The 18038-nt window shown below is 46.4% G+C and overlaps 1 protein-coding gene across 3 annotated transcripts in view; it reads right to left on the minus strand.

The window, feature by feature from the left end:
• The window catches only part of Septin6 (septin 6), a 73735-nt gene that overhangs the window by 10721 nt on the left and 44976 nt on the right, over positions 1 to 18038 (minus strand). For all 3 annotated transcript variants that reach the window (XM_052738144.1, XM_052738143.1, XM_052738145.1), the window contains exons 5-8: positions 15898 to 16059; positions 8727 to 8823; positions 4377 to 4545; positions 644 to 776 (exon numbers count right to left, since the gene is read on the minus strand). In XM_052738144.1, the coding sequence (XP_052594104.1) occupies positions 644 to 776; positions 4377 to 4545; positions 8727 to 8823; positions 15898 to 16059 (561 nt within the window). The remainder of the gene's footprint in view (positions 1 to 643; positions 777 to 4376; positions 4546 to 8726; positions 8824 to 15897; positions 16060 to 18038) is intronic.

Below are 18038 nucleotides of genomic sequence, written 5' to 3' on the forward strand. Positions count from 1 at the left end.
CTTGGTGTGGGTGTAGCTCTCAACTCAAGTCCTCATGCTTTCAGGGCAAGCGTTGTATCTTAGCCTCCCATCTCACCACAGGAGTGCTAGGATTACAGATGGATGTCACTGCATCTGGCTTTTAGGTGCTTTCCAGGAATCGAACTCAGGTCGTCAGGCTTGACTGGCCAGCACTTTTGCCCACTGAACCACTCAGCCAGCCCAAACTGCATGTGCTTAGAAAGGACCATCAAATCTTGGTTTAAAGAACCAGCTAGAACTGCACTAACGCAGGCAGAGGTGCTGGGGTGGGGCTCAGTGATAGAACACTTGTCTAGCATGCAGAATGACTTATCTAGCATGAGGAATGACTTGTCTAGCATGCGGAATGCCTGGGTTCCATCCCACCTACAGCTAGAGGCTAGCATGTTGGATAGCAACACCTCTAAACAATGAACAGAATGAGGAAATGTCCCAGCCTTAGGGAATGAAGGAAGGTCAAGGAGACACAGATGTCATCAGAGTCTCGCCACCTGAGCTGCACTGCAGTCCTGCCCAGAGGCTACAAGTCCCTCCACCCTCTAGCTACTCGGTCAAGGCTGAGGCCTCTCGCCCTGCACTCAGTCTCTCCTCCCACCTGCCTGCTCTCTAGGCTCACATTTACCTCTTTTTCCGCCTCCTTGAGCTCGGCTTCTTTCTCTTTGACTCTCTGGACAAACATCTGTCTCATCTCCTCTTCTTTTTTCTGGAGCTCCCCTAGGAACTCGTTTCTTTTCGCCTCATATGTCTCCTGTAAACTGTAGATACAATCAAGTCAATTCCACTTGCTCAAGAAACCGGGCCCCAACCATCCTGAGTCCTCTCATCCTCTCTTCCCTAATTCAAATTCTGACCGAGAAATGCCAAGAGACCCACAAAAGGGGAGGGGTATGCTCAGCGTGCAGCAGCAATATTACAGAGCTACTGAAGGGGGCAGAGGAGCCCTGGTGAAGTGGATACCTTCTAGAAATATTCTCTCTCTCTCTCTCTCTCTCTCTCTCTCTCTCTCTCTCTCTCTCTCTCTCTCTCTCTCCTTCTCCCTCCCTCCCTCCCTCTCTCTCTCTCCTGCTCTCTCTCTCTCTCTCTCTCTCTCTCTCTCTCTCTCTCTCTCTCTCTCTCTCTCTCCTTCTCCCTCCCTCCCTCTCTCTCCTTCTCTCTCTCTCTCTCTCTCTCTCTCTCTCTCTCTCTCTCTCTCTCTCTCTCTCTCTGTACAGATGAGGAAACTGGGGCTCACAGAGGTGACGTGACTCGCTGAAGAGTGTACACCTAGTTAGAGGCAAAGCTGACACCAGAGGCCGGGTCTCCTGTTTCTTCATTTAAGGCTCCCTCCCGCTGTACTGCACTGCCCGGCCCCCGGCTCTGAAACCGACCACATTGACGTACCACTTCCTCAAATACTCGCTGAGATTATTTATACCTACCACGGAAGTGAACAGTGTGAATAGACATGATGCTAGTCGCTCAGCCTCTAGAGTCCAGAGCCACCATGCCTGTCCTAGAAGAACTCAGGGTCTAATGGGAGATGCCTGGATCAAGACCACTGCCCCTGGTCTGCATTTAGTTTTCAAAAAGGGAGAGTCAGCCTGGTGAAGAACAGAAGGACTGTGCTCCCAAAACAGAGAAGCATGTGGGAAGGCAGAAGTGGGGAGTGGCCATACCCAAATAGGCTTGGGGGAATCATGTGAGCCATGGAGGAGTGAGAGGGGAGGTTCTTGAGTCTGGAAGAAGAGGACAGGCTTTAGATGGCACATTAAAGAAGTGGACATATATCCACAGAGCGGTTTACATCAGTCAGAACATGAGGAAGTCTACTTGGCTATTCTGGGAAAGAAACTTTGCAGCAATTCAAGTGTGAAGTGGCAGGATCTTCGTGTTAAGGGCTGGCAGGGAATGGAGAGATCTGGAGGGACAATAAGGGCTGCAGAATTTCTAGGTCTTGGGAGAAAACAAAGCTGACTCTAGACAGCTCTCCTCTGAGTAGCTCACATGGACTTTCTCAAGTGTATCTTATTCTCTTTGTGAGTGTCTTTCTTTGAATCTTAGTGCTTTCTTTGAATCTACGTTAAACTTTGCTAATAACCCCCAAAGAAACTTGAACCACTAGGTAGACAGTAGAACATGAACAGCAACAGGAAATGCTGGAAAGGGAAGAAGAACATGGACCAGATGGCAGATTGTTGGGGACTCAGATCAGGCATCCATAGAATGCCTGAGCGCAAATGTCTGCAGAGCAGTTGTATCAACGGCTTCAGAGTTCAATGGCAAAGTCTTAGCTTTGGATTCATCAGCTACCGAGGTGGTAATTAGGGTTGTGAGAATAGAAAGAACCAGGACAAAGAGACGAAGTATGAAAGAACAGAGGTTCCTTCCTCCATGGAAGGAATTCTGAGGGAGCAGCAACATTTAAAGGAGACAGCTGAAGAAAATGAGCTGGAAAGTGAGACCAAGGAGTAAGAAGACAGAGAGGAAGAGGGATGATAAAGCTGGCCAGGCCAATACTGGAAGAGCTGAAGGTCTGCAGAAGGTATCTCAAGAAAGCCGAATTAATGTTTCACATTAAAATCAAAGATAAAAATCAAGCCACAATGAAATCGGCCACCAACCTACAACTACAGGCCCTTTTGTGGAGAGCTGGAGGCGAAGCCAGATTGCAGTGGGTTGAGAAGGAAGGAAGTGAGGGAGGAGGAAGAGGAACAGTAGATCAGAAATGTTTCTTTCCTGTCAGAGACAAACCTCTTGACAGGGGAGGAACTGGCAAAGAAAGAGCAGAGCTAAAATTTAAAAAAAAAAAAAAAAAGAAGGACTTCATCCTTCATCGGGCAGGAGTATTTCCGAGCTAGGTAGACAAGGGGCAGTGGAAGCGAGTGAAGAGGGCAAAGATACTGGAACAGAAGTACCGAGGATGGGGCACAGGAGGAAAGGCCGGGACTGAAGGGCCAGGTAGAGGCACACCTCCTTCCGGATGCAGATGAAAGCTGTGGAAGCGAAGGAGAACAACGGAGGAGTTTCTGCCAGAGACAAACTCGCTTTCCCCCAGCTCAGGAGCTCTGGGGCCCTGACCTGCCTACCCCCAGAGGGGTGGGAGGCTGCCATTCCTAAAGCAGACATCCCCCAAAGGACTGCTTGTAACAGTGTTCTGGGCCCCCTTTCTGCTATGAACAGGTTCTGTGGGATCCCAGAGGCCATTTGAATGCCTTTTCCTCCCACAGATAATCCCCCTGGCTTGCTCACGGATGTCTGACATTTCCTGAAAGGAGATGGAGTCACGGTAAAGGGCAACACATGGTAATTCAAAATGCAGGGCTGATGACACATATTGTGTATACAGAGCAGATATTTCCACTGGTCTATGGCTCCCACCTGTGTAATAAAAAGCACTTTAGATTCTGAAACACCAGTGAGTATTCATCTTCAGTGGCCAAAACAAAACTCACACTGAAATGCTCCGGCAGTGGGGGAAGAGCATCACGCAGGTCACCAATACAAGCAAAGTGACTGTGGTCCTGTTTTGTATTTTCCTACTTATTTATTTATTTATCTATTTATTTATCTATCTATCTATCTATCTATCTATTTATTTATTTATTTATTTATTTGGTGCTAAGGATGAACTCGGGGCTTGTGCATGCTAGGCAAGCACTCTACTACCAAATCACATACCCAGCTTTCCTTTATTTATCTATTTATTTATCTATTTATCTATCTATTTATTTATTTATTTATTTGGTGCTAAGGATGAACTCGGGGCTTGTGCATGCTAGGCAAGCACTCTACTACCAAATCACATACCCAGCTTTCCTTTTTTTTTTCCTTTTTTAAAGGAATGCTCTTGCTGCGCAGTCCTGGTTGGTGCAGCACTTGCTAGATACCCCATAGCAATCCTTCTGCATTAGCTTCCCCAGTGCTGGGGTTCCGGGCATGGGCCACTCTGCCTGACTTTTCCTATTTGCTTTCTGAGAACAGGGAAGAAGGGAAAGACCATAGTGGAAACCTGTCTTAAGCAACAGCAGAGCCAGATGAAGAAACAGGGAACAGAGAACAGTTCCTAACTGCTACCCAGTAGAACAAAACCCCAGCTCAGGGTCTCTGTGAGCCTGACTGACTAGAGCAGTTCTTTATGGGAGGGAGGGGCGGAAGCAGTGGGTGATCAGCAAAGTGGTTTCTCCAGGCCCCTCCCTTAAGCAAGGTGATGGCAGCTCTTCTGGCAGATGTGCAGACACGGAGAGGGAACAGTCCAACAACACTGGTGACTCAGGAATTACTTTGGGCCCTCTGCCTAACCCCACGCCTCTCCTCCCCTGCTGATTCTCCAGGGCAAGGCTTCCTGAGCTGGCCTGGCCTGGCATGAGTGGTGGTACCTGAATGGTTTGCTGTCGGGGTCGGTGTCCTTGAAGCCCATCTCCTCCAGCTTACAGCGGCGGTACAATTCATAGTGCCGGGTGTGGGTCTGCTCCCGCAGGTCCTCCATGTTGACCCGAATCAGCATCTCCCGCAGCTTCACAAAGTCGCAGTGGGCCTCATTTTCAACTGCATAGTGGGGATCGGGGCATATTGAAAGGAAGGCCAGCAGAAGAAGAAATGGATGAAGTGAGAAGTAAAATGGCTAATGGTGACATCGCCTCGCAACCTCTTTATACGGCATCTACAAATTTCCCTACATTCCATTTTCTGTGAAAACGGGAATGAAACATTAGGAAAGGGCACTACTACTGTGCAAATATCTAAGAGCTTTCATTAATGCCTTAACACGAATTTGCCAAGCAGACTTCCACAGGAATATCTGCTCCGCACTGCTTTGCACGTCTATCTATCCATCCACCCACTAAATATTTGTGGTATCTTTGTTCCCAGTAGTCTCTGTGGCCCAGATAATTCAGAAACGAAGCCGTGGGGCTCTGCTCTTAGGGACCTGCTGCTTGGTGGGAAAGCACATGGACACAGGACAGCATAACGCAATGCCCAAATTACAGACAGGAGGGAGGCATGGCTGCAGTGCAGTAAAAGCCCAGAAGAGGGGGACGTGTGAACTCCCAGGAGAGCACAGGCTTCCCCAAAGACAAAACCTCTTGGATGACTCTGGAAGGAAGAATAGAATTTATCAGGCAGAGAGCAGAACACAATCTTCACGAGGTCTCCAGAAGGCTAGGCAAGGGCACATAGAGGGCAACTTGCAGAGTCAGGCTTCAGACTCGGGTAGTGTAGGGGAGAGGCAGAAAGACCAGAGATGGAGTCTCCAGAGAGCAAGGAAAAAGAGCTAGGGTAGCAAAAAGTCATGGGGACAAGGAGGGGCAGACCTCAGGTGTGGCCCATGTGGATAGTAGAAGCTTTCAGGGAGGAGTTTTAACAAGGGTGGATCATGGCCTGACCACTGCAATCTTAAGCAGGAGAAGGTGGGTACCATTTCTTTGCTTTGTGGGCAAAGGTCTGCGTTTTGGGCAGAAGACAAGAATGTGAGAGATGTAGACTAAATCACAGCAAAGTGGACTTCTGGCCAGAGCAATTCTGCAAGCAGAGCTCTGTCAGGATATCTCCAGGCCTGGATCCACTGTGTTGGATGGTAGTGTTTGGCCATGTAGAGATGGATGGTGGTGTCTGAGAGGATGAGAAGATAAGTTACCCAAGATTCTGTCTCTCAGGGTCTGGGAGAGGACAGTAGGGACATAGAGGAGGGGTTCTGGAATGACAGAGTTAAGTATAGTTGTACCATTATAGATGGTCAGAAATGGTCATCAGAAGTATTTGTCCAAAGTCCAGAGTGGTCCGTGTACTCTTTCTACTTAATGCCCCTTACATTCAGGCCTGAACTCTACCTGTTGCCATAGAACATAAACTAATATAAAAAGCTGCATCAATAAAATAACTCCTTGGGAGCAAGCTATCTGTATCTGCTTCTCCAACTCTGGACAGTGATCCCTGGTCAGGAGGAATGATTCTAGAGCCAGACATGGTGGCACACACCTGTAATTTCAGCACTTAGGAGGTGAAGGCAGGAGGGTCAGGAGTTCAAAGCTAGCTTCAACTACATAGTGATTACAAGGTCAACCTAGACTACATGAGACCCTATTTTTTTTTAAAGAGAGAAAAAAAGGAATAGTTCTAAGTCTCTTTTAGGCTCCCAAGCAGTGTTCAATTGCTTCCTCATTCAAAAAGAATAGTCAACTTGGGAGTTCAAAACAAACAAACAAACAACAACAAAATTCAGTTTGGGATAAGAACAGGGTAGGCTAAGTTGGAGGAAGGAAGTCACTGGAACTATATCTGCTGGTTTGTCTCCTCCCATCTCAGGTTCCTGTCTTTCAGGAACAGACTCCAAAGGTGTGACTGTTGGTTCAGAAGCTACTTCCCAATGTTCCTAGTGTAACATCCTGTGGTAGTTTGAATGTAATTGGCCCTCATAATCTCATAGAGTGTGGCACTGTTAGGAGATGTGGCCTTGTTGGAGTAGCTGTGGTCTTGCTGGAGGAAATGTGTCATTGTGGAGGTGGGCTTTGAAGTCTTATATATGCTCAAGTATGCCCAGTGTCTCAGTTCATTTCCTGTTGCCTATAGGTCAAGACGTAGGACTCTCAGCTCCCTCTCCAGCACCATGTCTGCCTGCACGCGGCCATGTCCTGCCATGATGATAACAGACTAAACCTCTGAAACTATAAGCAAGCCACCCCAATTAAATGCTTTCACGGTCATGGTCTCTCTTCATGGCAATAGAACACTGACTAAGACACATCCCTAGCTCCAAATGGTGGAGAAGAGCAAAACTTAGCGTAGCTCTGCCCAACAGTCTTCTCCTACCTATGGGATATCCAGACAGGGGATGTAGCTCAACAGTAGCTTTCATCTAGCATGCATGAGGCCTGGCTTCAGTCTCTGACACTGTAACAAAGAAGAACTGAGGATGTAGCTTAGAGGCAGAGCACTCGCCTACCTTGCATGAGGCCCTGAGTTCCATCTTCAGCACCACAAAAGAATGAAAAGGAAAGAAATCCGGCTACTGTGAGTGGGGCTTTGCTGTGCCTTGAGTCATACCAGTCTTTGTATGTGAGGTGGACAACTCACTATCAACTTTCATCTTTGCTTTTTTGCAACACAGTCTCCCAAGGCTGCCTTTGAACTCATGATCCTCTCATCTCAGTTGCGCTCCACCTCCCAGTACTGGACTTACAGATGGATGCCACAAGTCTTGGGTGCCCATTCTCCTTTATTTGCCCAAGGATTGGAAAGAATTTACAGAGAAACTGCCAGCCCTGGCCCAGTTTACAGCCGTAGACTCAAGGCCCCAAACTCCTGTGCACTGTGGTGTCATAGGGCTGACAAAAGCAGCGTAATATGTGTGACAGACCACAAAAAGAATTGTCGTGAGTGTATGCAGTAGATATCTGATTCTTTTAAATTATGAAATAATCATATACATATATATATATATATATATATATATATATATATATATATATATATATGGGTACATGAAATAGGTATGTGCAATTTAAAGAAATTCAAAATTTTTAAATATCTCCACAACCTAAGTTAATGTTACCGGTACCTTGGAAGCCCCTGCTGGCCTCTTTTTGATCTTATGTCCATCTCTCAATTCCCTGCCTCCTCTGGCAATGAAACTTAGGCATTATCCTGACTTCGGGGTTTAATATTCATTTGTGTATTTTTTTATTTTAATTAACTTAGTGTGGGGGTGTGTGGGGGTGTACGTGTGCACTCATGTGGGTGCTGGTGTTTGTGTGAAGGTCAGAAGACAACTTTTAGAAGTCAGCTCTGTCCTCCACTGTGGGGCCTCTGGAGATCAAACTCAGGCCATTAGACTTGGAGGAAAGTGCCTTTACCTTGCCCCACAAGCCATCTCACTGGTCCCCTTTTTTAAGATTTATCTTTATTTTTATTCGTGTGTGTGTGTGTGTGTGTGTGTGTGTGTGTGTGTGTAGGGTGTCTGCAGAGGGCAGAAGAGGGTTCTGATCCCCTGGAGCTGGAGTTAGAGGTGGAAGTGAGTCTCATGGCGTGGGTGCTGGGAATGGAGTTCAGGTCCTCTACAAGAGTAACAGGTGCTCTCTACCTCTGAGCCATTATTCCAGCTCTTGTTGTTTTTTAAAAACGATTTTATCATTTATCACTCATGCATGCATTTATAAAAATACATATCATGTTATTTTAGCCTACTTTTGGAATTCATATAAATAGAAACCTATCATATGCATCCTTGTATGATTTTATTCAGCTCAGCATTGTTTCTGAGATCCATTCACACAGATGTAACTGCAATTCATTCATTTTCATTGCTGTCTAAGATCCCATTATATGATCATTTCACAAATTAGGCAGTCTATTTTTATGGACACCTCATTGTTTGTAATAATTTATCATTATGAATAGCACTGCTGTGAACATTCTTGTGCCTCTCCTAACGACATACTCACTCCTATAGTCCTTTCTGTGTTGTGCCAAGTCCATTCGTCTTTTGTTGTTTCGTGGGGTGGGGGGAGCTATAAAGGAGTACTTTCTCCATTAGAGACAAAAGGAGTCTGCTCATATCATAGAATCCAGGCAAAGGGCCAGAGCTTGCTGCTAGTGACCCCTGTGGCTGTTTGAGACCCAAACTGAGAAGCAGAGGCTGAGACAAGCTAGGAACTTGTCATATCACCGCAGAGGGCAGCAGATACACAAAGAAGGGCTCTCTGAGTGCAGCCCATCTGCGGGAGACTCACCCTGCACAGTCCCCCAAGGATACTGTCGCGCCCTCATCATCTTGTTGCCGATCTTCACTTCTTCCGTGCTGCCCACAACGGCAAACGGCAGGTGGGCCTAGAACAGAGGCAAACAAGCACTCAGAACTCCAGAAGAAAGATATTGAACACCCCACAATGTAACTGCTGCTCATCTCCAGGCCTTCCTTTGGGCCTTCCCCTGCCATGTCACTCACTGCCTCAGCACGGAGAGGTGTTTATTAAGCTCCAGAGTTCCACAGCCATGCAGGGATGAGACCTAGTTCTTGCCTCTCTGTTCTGGATAACAACGGCATGGTTGAAAACATAGGGAACAGAGCAGGAACATATACAGATACATGACCTAGCAACCTAAATTCACCAGTCACAGTTGCTGGGGGTGGGTTTATGAGCATCAGAAGGGGTTGGGCACAGACTCTGGCATCACTGCTCTCTTTCTAGAGTTTGAGAGCACAGTCTAAAACCATTGATCTGGACTGTCCTTGTTCTTGCCCACCCTAGACAAGAGCTCACACTGACCCCATGAGCCTAGAGGGCAAATCACCAAATCTTCATCCACGAGCTCAGATGGTGCACAATAAGGGCCCTAAAGAAGTAGAAGACACTTCCTCGCGCTTTGGGAGCTTGCGCTCTTGTTGATAAAGCCTAAATTACATACTGAAAATTCTGTTAGCTAGTACGTGACCCAGGGCAAATAGTAAGTACTTCATAAATACTCCTTGAATAGAGGGTGGCAGGCCTATCAGAGTAGCGAAGAGGATGAAAGGGCAAGTTCAAGCAGAGTCATGAGCTTGGTGCTTGCAGGAGACATGAGGGGCAGTGAATGCAGAGGGCTAGACTGAGGGAGGAGGTGAGAACGAAAACCATGTTGTATCCTCATCTGCTTGCATCCTGGGCTCACAGCTCTAAGAGATGGAGGAGGACTGTGTGTGAAGTGGGAGGCACTTCTCTAGGCTCAAGAAGAAAGAAAAAAAACACAAGAAGAAAATAAAGGCGTAGGCAATGCCAGTCTTCCCTTGGGCCTGTTATTTTTATCATCAAGGGACACTGTCAGAATGACAGGGTCACTCTGTCCCCTCTTCCTCAAACTGCTGTCATTTGATGCCTCTAGCTCCCTGACTCAAATACACAGCCCCTGCCAAGCTGAATTCCAAGGCCTCATAAAACCTCCCACAGCACACTCCTTTGTAACTGGCATCAAAGATGGTTCTAGAAAGGACAGGCAAACAGATCATTTCCAGGGGCCAGAAATATAAACCTTATATATTATCAAGAGGGAGCCATGCATGTCCTAAACTCCCATGCTAGGTCTTCCCAGTAAGTAGTGAGGCCACCACATTTTGACTGCCAGCCTTCCCAAGCCACCTAGGGTGGTCTACATCCGGTGTCCTGGCTAAACAGCATCTGCTAAAAGTCAACCAAACATGACAGACCAGGAGTCACTGGAAACAAGCTCTGACCATGCTGTTCTTGAAGGATAGATGGCTATGACAACCAGAATGGAATCAAGCAAGATAGTGAGGACTTTTAACTTTCAATCATACTATCAGGTTCTACTCATGATATCCCCCCCCCCCCCAATGGAGGCCAGACTTTCTTCCAATTTTTTTCAGGTCCCTGCAGGAGGCTGACAGGTGATGTTTCATATACGTGGCCCCAGGGAGGAGACTCTTGATAGTTGCAAAACAAGGTCCCTGCTGACACATGACGAGCAGACTAATAAGGGGACCCCGTGTGACTCTACTTAAACCTATGATGAATGACACCAAGATATGAGATCTCTCAGATGCAGAGTGCTATCACAATACATAGCTTGTCTTGGGAGTTTGGCCCCAGATTCAGCGCTTAGTCCAAAATCCCTGAGACTAAGTAATTTATAAAGATATAAATAGACTTCCCATAGTTCTAGAGGCTGGAAAGCTAAGCTCAAAGTAGTAGCACATCTGGGTGTCGGATGAGGGTCTTCTTGTTATATCCTCCCATTGCAGAAGGTAGACAATCAGGCTAGCTAAATTCTACATAAAGTCTCTCTTTTAAAGGTCCTTAATCTCATTAGTGAGGGAGTAGCCCTTATGGCCTAACTAACCACTAAAGGCCCAATCTCTCTTCTTTTGAAAAGAGGCTTATTTTTCATTGTGTACATGTATGTCAGTATGTGGGTATGTGCATGTGAGTGTAGGTGCCTACAGAGGCCAGAAGAAAGGATTGGATCTCCTGGAGCTGGAGTTACGGGAGTTGTGAGTCACGCTACATGGGTCCTACGATTCTCTGGTATGTGCTCTTAACCTCTGAGCCATCTCTCCAGCCCCTCTCTTCTTTTTAAAAATCAGACCTATGCTGTGGGATGTTCTGTATGGCAAATGTGTTGCTGATTAGTCAATAAATAAAACACTGATTGGCCAGTGGCTAGGTAGGAAGTGTAGGCGGGACAAGGAGGAGAATAAAGCTGGGAAGTGGAAGGCTGAGTCAGAGAGACACTGCCAGCCGCCATGATGACAAACAGCATGTGAAGATGCCGGTAAGCCACGAGCCATGTGGCAAGGTATAGATTAATGGAAATGGATTAATTTAAGTTGTAAGAACAGTTAGCAAGAAGTCTGCCACGGCCATACAGTTTGTAAGCAATATAAGTCTCTGTGTTTACTTGGTCGGGTCTGAGCGGCTGTGGGACTGGCAGGTGAGAGAGATTTCTCCTGACTGTGGGCCAGGCAGGAAAACTGTAGCTACAGACCTAGGAATTGAACTCAGGGCTTTGCACATGTCAGGCACATGTTCTAACACACACACACACACACACACACACACACACACACACACACACACACACACATCCATCCATCCCCAGCCTTCTTTTTTAGTTTTTATTTTGAAACAGGGTCTCACCAAGTTGCCCAGGCTTGTCCTGAACTCACTCTGTAGTCCAAGCAGATCTTGAACTTGTGATCCTCTTGCCACAGTCTTCAGGGTGGCTGAGATTATAGGTTTGCCTCACCGGGCCTTCCGAGGCTCCTTCTCCAAATGACATCACATGGGTAATACTTTCAAATCACAGCACTACTTTTCCAGTTTCATGACTACCTTCAACTCCCCCTGGTCCACTGGAAAGTTGTTTGATGATCAAGTGTCATGACACATGTGTTAGGCTTTGAAGACTAACTAAAAACCAGAAGAATGGTTTTTGCTTTTGTTTTTGTTTTTAGGTTGTGAAATTCCATCAGGATCTTGTCTGGTGGAGTATACTAAGTGGCTTTGGTTTTTTTTCCCAGGGTGGACAGTGCCTACCAGTCATGAGGCTTATTCTACTTGCCCTCATTTCAGGCTCCCACTAGTGGCTAAACAATACTGTCACCTAATTCACTCAAGTATCGTTGGTCATGGAAGTACATGGGAACAATGGAGATACCGTTGCTGGGTTGAGGGAAAGGACACACCTGTGGACCTCCCTATGATCCAATTTGCCAACCATGTGTTCTTATTGGGCACAAATACACTGTCTCTGTGGTAATCAAACCCAGTATCTAACAAACAGCCAAATAACTGAGCTTAGTCATGTAACCGGGCCTGTTCTTTAATCCCTGGCTACAATTTGAGCTATTCTAAGAATAGCATTAAAAATTTTGTTGTACCCTAATTGTTGTGCTAGAAACCTCATCCAACTACTGAGGGATCTGGATGCAGAGATCCATGACTAGGCCCTGGGTGGATCTCTGGGAGTCCAATTAGCGAGAATGAGGAGGGTTTATATGAGCGAGAATTGTTGAGACCAAGGTTGGATAAAGCACAGGGACAAATAGCCAAATGAATGGAAACACATGAACTATGAACCAATGGCTGAGGGGTCCCCACTGGATCAGGCCCTCCGAATGGGTGAGACAGTTGATTGGCTTGATCTGTTTGGGAGACATCCAGGCAGTGGGACCGGGTCCTGTGCTCATTGCATGAGTTGGCTGTTTGAAACCTGGGGCCTATGCAGGATTGCTTGGCTCGGCCTGGGAGGAGGGGACTAGACCTACCTGGACTGAGTCTACCAGGTTGACCTCAGTCTGTGGGGAAGGCTTTGCCCTGGAGGAGATGGGAATGGAGGGGGGGGCTGGGGGGAAGGTGAGGGGGACGGGATGGGGGAGAACAAGGGAATCCGTGGATGATATGTAGAACTGAATGGTATTGCAAAATAAAAAAAAAAAAACTGAAAAAAAAAATTTGTTGTATTTTTTTAGACAGAGTCTCATGTAGGTCAGGCTATCCTCTAGCTCTCTGTGTTGCTGAGGATGACCTTAATCTTCTGATCCTCCTGCCTCTACCTCCCAAGTGTTGAGATTAAGGAAGCTGAGGCAAGAAGGCTACAAGTTTAAGGACAGCCTGGACTACCTAGTGAGACCCTGTCTCAAAACAATGAATTAATTTAAACAATGTGACAATTTTGAGATTTAAAGCCTACACAGCTTTGAGAGCAATCCCAGCATGGGTCGAAAATAGCATTTAGAAAACTCTCTCTCTCTCCCAATTCCCCATCACCTGCCCCCACAATCTGAAATAAGGCTTTCCAGAGCCACCCAAAAGCCAAAGGTGAGGCTGGGCACGCTCACTTATGAATATCTCTTAGTTGAGAATAACAGGGCAGCTGCACAGTCTTCTCTAACTAGGTAAAAAACTTGGGCTTCTTCTATTTCCCATAACAATGGGCTGTGCAGTGGACAGAGGCCAGGGATCTGGAAGCACATCTGGAATGGAAAGGCCAGCACCCAATCTTTATAGCCCCCAAGCACCCCCTTCCCGTCTCTGTTGATATCAGTGCATAGCCCGTGGTTTCTCTGGAGGCTTTGACCCAGTCGTAGTGGGGCAGGTGGACAAAGGCCTTCTGTGTTTATTATAGCCGTGACTCTTCCCTCCTATTTCCCAACTCGGCATCTGGAGCACAGAGGCTTCCCATACAGGCCCCTCTCACAGATATGTCCAGGTCCAGGCATCTTAGCTGTAAGGCAGCCCTCCTCTTCCCTTCCCATTCAAAAGAACATGATGGAATGCAAGGGAGTGAATACTGAGCAATGCTACTTAGAGGGATGACCCGAACCCACCAGATTTAGCTTACTTTTCTTTTGGAGGCAAGGGATTGTGATATGCAGCCAAGGCCAGAATCAAACAAGTGATCCTCCTGCCTCAGTGCTCAGATGACAGGCCTACACTACCACAACTAGTTTTTAATTTAGGTGTTCAAAGTGAACCAGGGGCAAACTATGGGCTGTTGTGCATAACATACGCTGGCAGTCTCTTCACTGCCATAGCAGTGTGGTTGAGAATTGCTGCTTCCCAACAATGCCAAATTTCCAACTCTGAGGTTCAATATGCCTTAGGCTGAGCAGGAGGCCAGAGTTGTGCTGAGAACAGAGAAGGTGATTGACACTTCTAACCCATAATGTAGTGACGCACTTTGGTGGGACACCTTCGTATTGCAAAAAACTTATTCCTATTTGTTTGTAGCAGAGCAAACTATGAGGCTGAACACTGCTTGATGACTCAGAGAGTGAGTCTGGAAGCTATCCACAGGGACTGAAGTCCTGAGATGACTAGACGCTTCCAGGCATCAGTGCAAACGGCACCCGGTGCAAAACGCTTCCTGTTTTGCTACATGCTGGGCACCTTTTCGCTTTTCTTGTCATAACAGACCCTTACTTCCATCAAAATGCCCTGACTTCCTGATAGGACGGTACTATTTTGTTTTTTGATTTTTTTTTTGTCCATACCCACAGCAGGTCACAGAGAACACAACTCTACCTACCACATGGCACACAGACTTGAGACAGAATTGTCAAGGCTGATGAAAGGCTTCTACTACTAAACCTATCTGGGGTGGGCCGTGCTGATGGGCAGGACATCAGGCGAGACAATGACTTGCTGCCTGGCTATGCTAATTTGTTGGGCAATTCACAGGAGGTGGCAGCTGATGTTGTAACGATGACTTAGAGGGCACCAGCAGCAGGAAAAGTTGGCTAAAAATGGCTTTTCATGACAAGGCTTTCCTGAGTTTGGCTGTCCCCTGACATTATGTCATTAGGAAAAACTGATGCCTCTCAATAGAGCAAAAGAAATCTGTTCCCGAAGCAGAGACTTGCTGAACGCTCTTAGCTGTCTCCTAGAAATCACAACATTGACGCTGTCACAGCAACAGCAGCAACACGTTGTAAAGAAGCGCCCTCAGCCATCTTTATTACTCATTCTCCTAGTAGGGGGAGGTGGGGGAGGAGAGGAAAGAGGACTCTTTTTGGAAATTCATTCACACTTAATAAGGCAAAGCATAACCCTGATGCTTAAAAATAACATCACTGGGGCTGGAGAGATGGCTCAGTGGTTAAGAGCACTGGCTGCTCTTGTAGAGGATCCGGATTTGACTCTGAACACCCACAAGGCAGCTAACAACCACCTGTAATTCCAGTCCCAGGTGATCCCATGCCCTCTTCTGGCTTCTGTGGAGACTGTACACACGTGGTACACTTACATACATGCAGGCAAAACACTCATATGCATAAAATAAAAATAAATAAAATCGTTTTTTTAAAAAAATCACTGTGGTTGCCAGAATATTGGAGGCTATTTCTCATTGTTCAGTTCATGACAACAGGACTTAATTCTTGGACAACAGCCCATCCTTGTGCCTCTGAGGCCAAGCAATTGTTTCAGTCTTTTGCTGTGCCCAGGGATCCCCAGGGCAAGCTGGCCAGCTAGACTATGAGGTATTGGTGAGCTCTGGTTTCAGCAAGAGACCTTACCACAGTAAGTACAGTGGAGGGTGATTGAGGGAGACACCCTACATCAACCTCTGGTCTCTACACACACAAACATACACCTGTACAAACATATGAACATATACATGAACCAAAAATGAGGAGGAAAAGAGTGGAAGGGGCCTGAATTCCCAATCCACACTAAGCCTTGGGCCAACCTTTCCCTGGTTACCAATCTCTGTGTCATTGAGACTTCACAGCAGCCATCACTAGAAACAAGTTAATTAGGTTCTGGATCCTCTGTCAGCAATACCTGAGACTTGGGCAATCAAGTGTTACCACACTAAGATGGTTGATGAAGGTACTTCACTATTTGCCCAAGACTGATCATAAGAACACATGTCTAAGCAGTTGAACCTCATGCTCCCACTCACATTCATGGTTCCATTGATCTCGGCCACTGACTCATCATCTGTGGGGAACTGATAGATCTGGACTCCATTGCTCACAAGTTCGCTGGTGATTTTGATCTTGAACTTGGTCAGCTCACTCTTAGAAATGGCATCTGATTTGGCAATGATGGGGATGATATTCACCTAGGAAAAGGAGGAACAAAGTGGGATCAACTGTCGTTAGCTAGCAACTCACAACTACACAGCCTAGAGCTCCCACCAGCTCCCAGAGGGGATAGCTCAGCAAATCGGTCTGGCACTGCCCACCTTTAGGCACACAACAATATAATAAACAATAACGAGGACTTACTATGTGTTGGCCACTGAGCTACGTACCCTACGGGTGGCTTAGCAAAGTTAGTCCTAACTAACTTTCCCAGAAGGTGTTGTTGCTAGTGTTTTACCAATGTGAAACTGAACCACACAGAGGTTAAATAACTTACCTAAGGCCACAGGGCAGATAAGTATCAGAACTGAAATTCAAATCAAAGTCAGCCTTATTCCCAAAGCTATGAGCAACTATGAGCTTTAAGCAACTTATGAGCTAGCTAGCTATCAGTTCAGATCTAAGCTGATGAACTGTGTGATATCTTGGGATCAAGGTCGATGCTGGAGTGAATCAAAGAAGAAAGATGACAGGGAATCTGTGGTTGACAAGGTAACAGGTGGACATCCGTTGGTAACAGTAAGTTGTCCCAACCCATGCAACCTAGGCTCGCCCCAGCCAGATATAAAATGGATCCACATGGGAGGTCAGAAAAAGGAAGCAGGGACAGAACTTGATGAAGAAGAACATGTGGCTCTCTTCCTTGCAGCAGCCAGGTGGGCACAGAAGACCCAATATTACAGATCTGACATGAAACATATGCAGAAATGTCAGACTGGGGCTGGGGCTGGGACACAGCTCAGTTGGTAGGATGCTAGCTTAGCATGAACAGAGGCCTCAGTTCCGTCTTCAGCTGCACCTGTAATCCCAGCACGGGCGAGGCAGAGGTGGGCGGATCAGTTCAAGGTCATCTTCAGCTACATAGTGGGTTTTACCCCCACCCCACCCCACTGCCTACAAGTTACAATGCTTGAGTCAAAGGATTTGTTTCTGAGTAAAGAAAGTAGGTGTGAATACCCAATTTCAGATAGCAAGAGAAAGGCCTAGTGTACCCCAAAAGTTCAACTCACTTGAATCCTGATCCTTGAATCCCTCCAGAAAGAGGGAAAGCTTTCATTGCCAAAGGTAAAGAAATCTGACATGTGCGAGGCTTTGGGAGACAGAGCACACTAAAGCTCAGGTTCCTGCAGAAAATGGAGTTGATCCTGCCTGCAGAGCCCTTTGGGGCAGCGTGAGTGGTGCTCAGGCCCTGGACTCTGAAAGGAGAGCGTGGGAGCTCTAGAACTGAAGAAGTCCCCTGAAGACATCCCACATAGCTTGAGATGCTGGTCAAAGATCAGACCTTGTAGTTATCTCCCTTGAAGTCTTTGGGGTCAAGAGAGCAGAATCTTTGCCAAGATGGAACAGCAGGCAAATCCAAGTCTCCTTGTCATTTTTTTTTTTTGCTAAGTCCTCATTAGTTCACAATAAACATAAGCCCAAAACTGCTTGCTTAAGGCAGCCCACCCAGCAGACTGCCTGCCACATGGCTCACTGCTACCCTATACAGGGCCATGCTGGGCAGGAAAACATTTCAGGAGCAGCCTATTATTCATGAGCAGTGAGCTCATTGCTGCAAAAATGGAAAAACTGCTCTTATTCTGATTATAGCTGACATTCAGTTTTTATAGTGGCTCTGCTACCAAATGACTACATGTAAATTAGAATTTTGTATACTAAAATAACTTGCAGTTAGAGCTAAAGGCAAATCTCAACTCTGTTATAAGTTGTCTGACCTTGAGCGAGCTAGCTACTTGCCTCTCTGTGTCTCAGTGATCTCATATGTAAAATGCAACTAACAGTACCTAAATACACTAGATTATTGTTGTTGTTATTATAAGAACAAAATAGGGCCTAGTCTCTATTGCTTTTTTTTAAAGATTTATTTATTTATTATGTATATAGCATGTATGCCTGCAGGCCAGAAGAGGGCACCAGATCTCATTACAGATGGTTGTGAGCCATCATGTGGTTGCTG

The sequence above is a fragment of the Peromyscus californicus genome, unplaced genomic scaffold (genome assembly GCF_007827085.1).
Source record: "Peromyscus californicus insignis strain IS unplaced genomic scaffold, ASM782708v3 Scaffold_10__1_contigs__length_136768540, whole genome shotgun sequence".
NCBI lineage: Eukaryota > Metazoa > Chordata > Mammalia > Rodentia > Cricetidae > Peromyscus > Peromyscus californicus.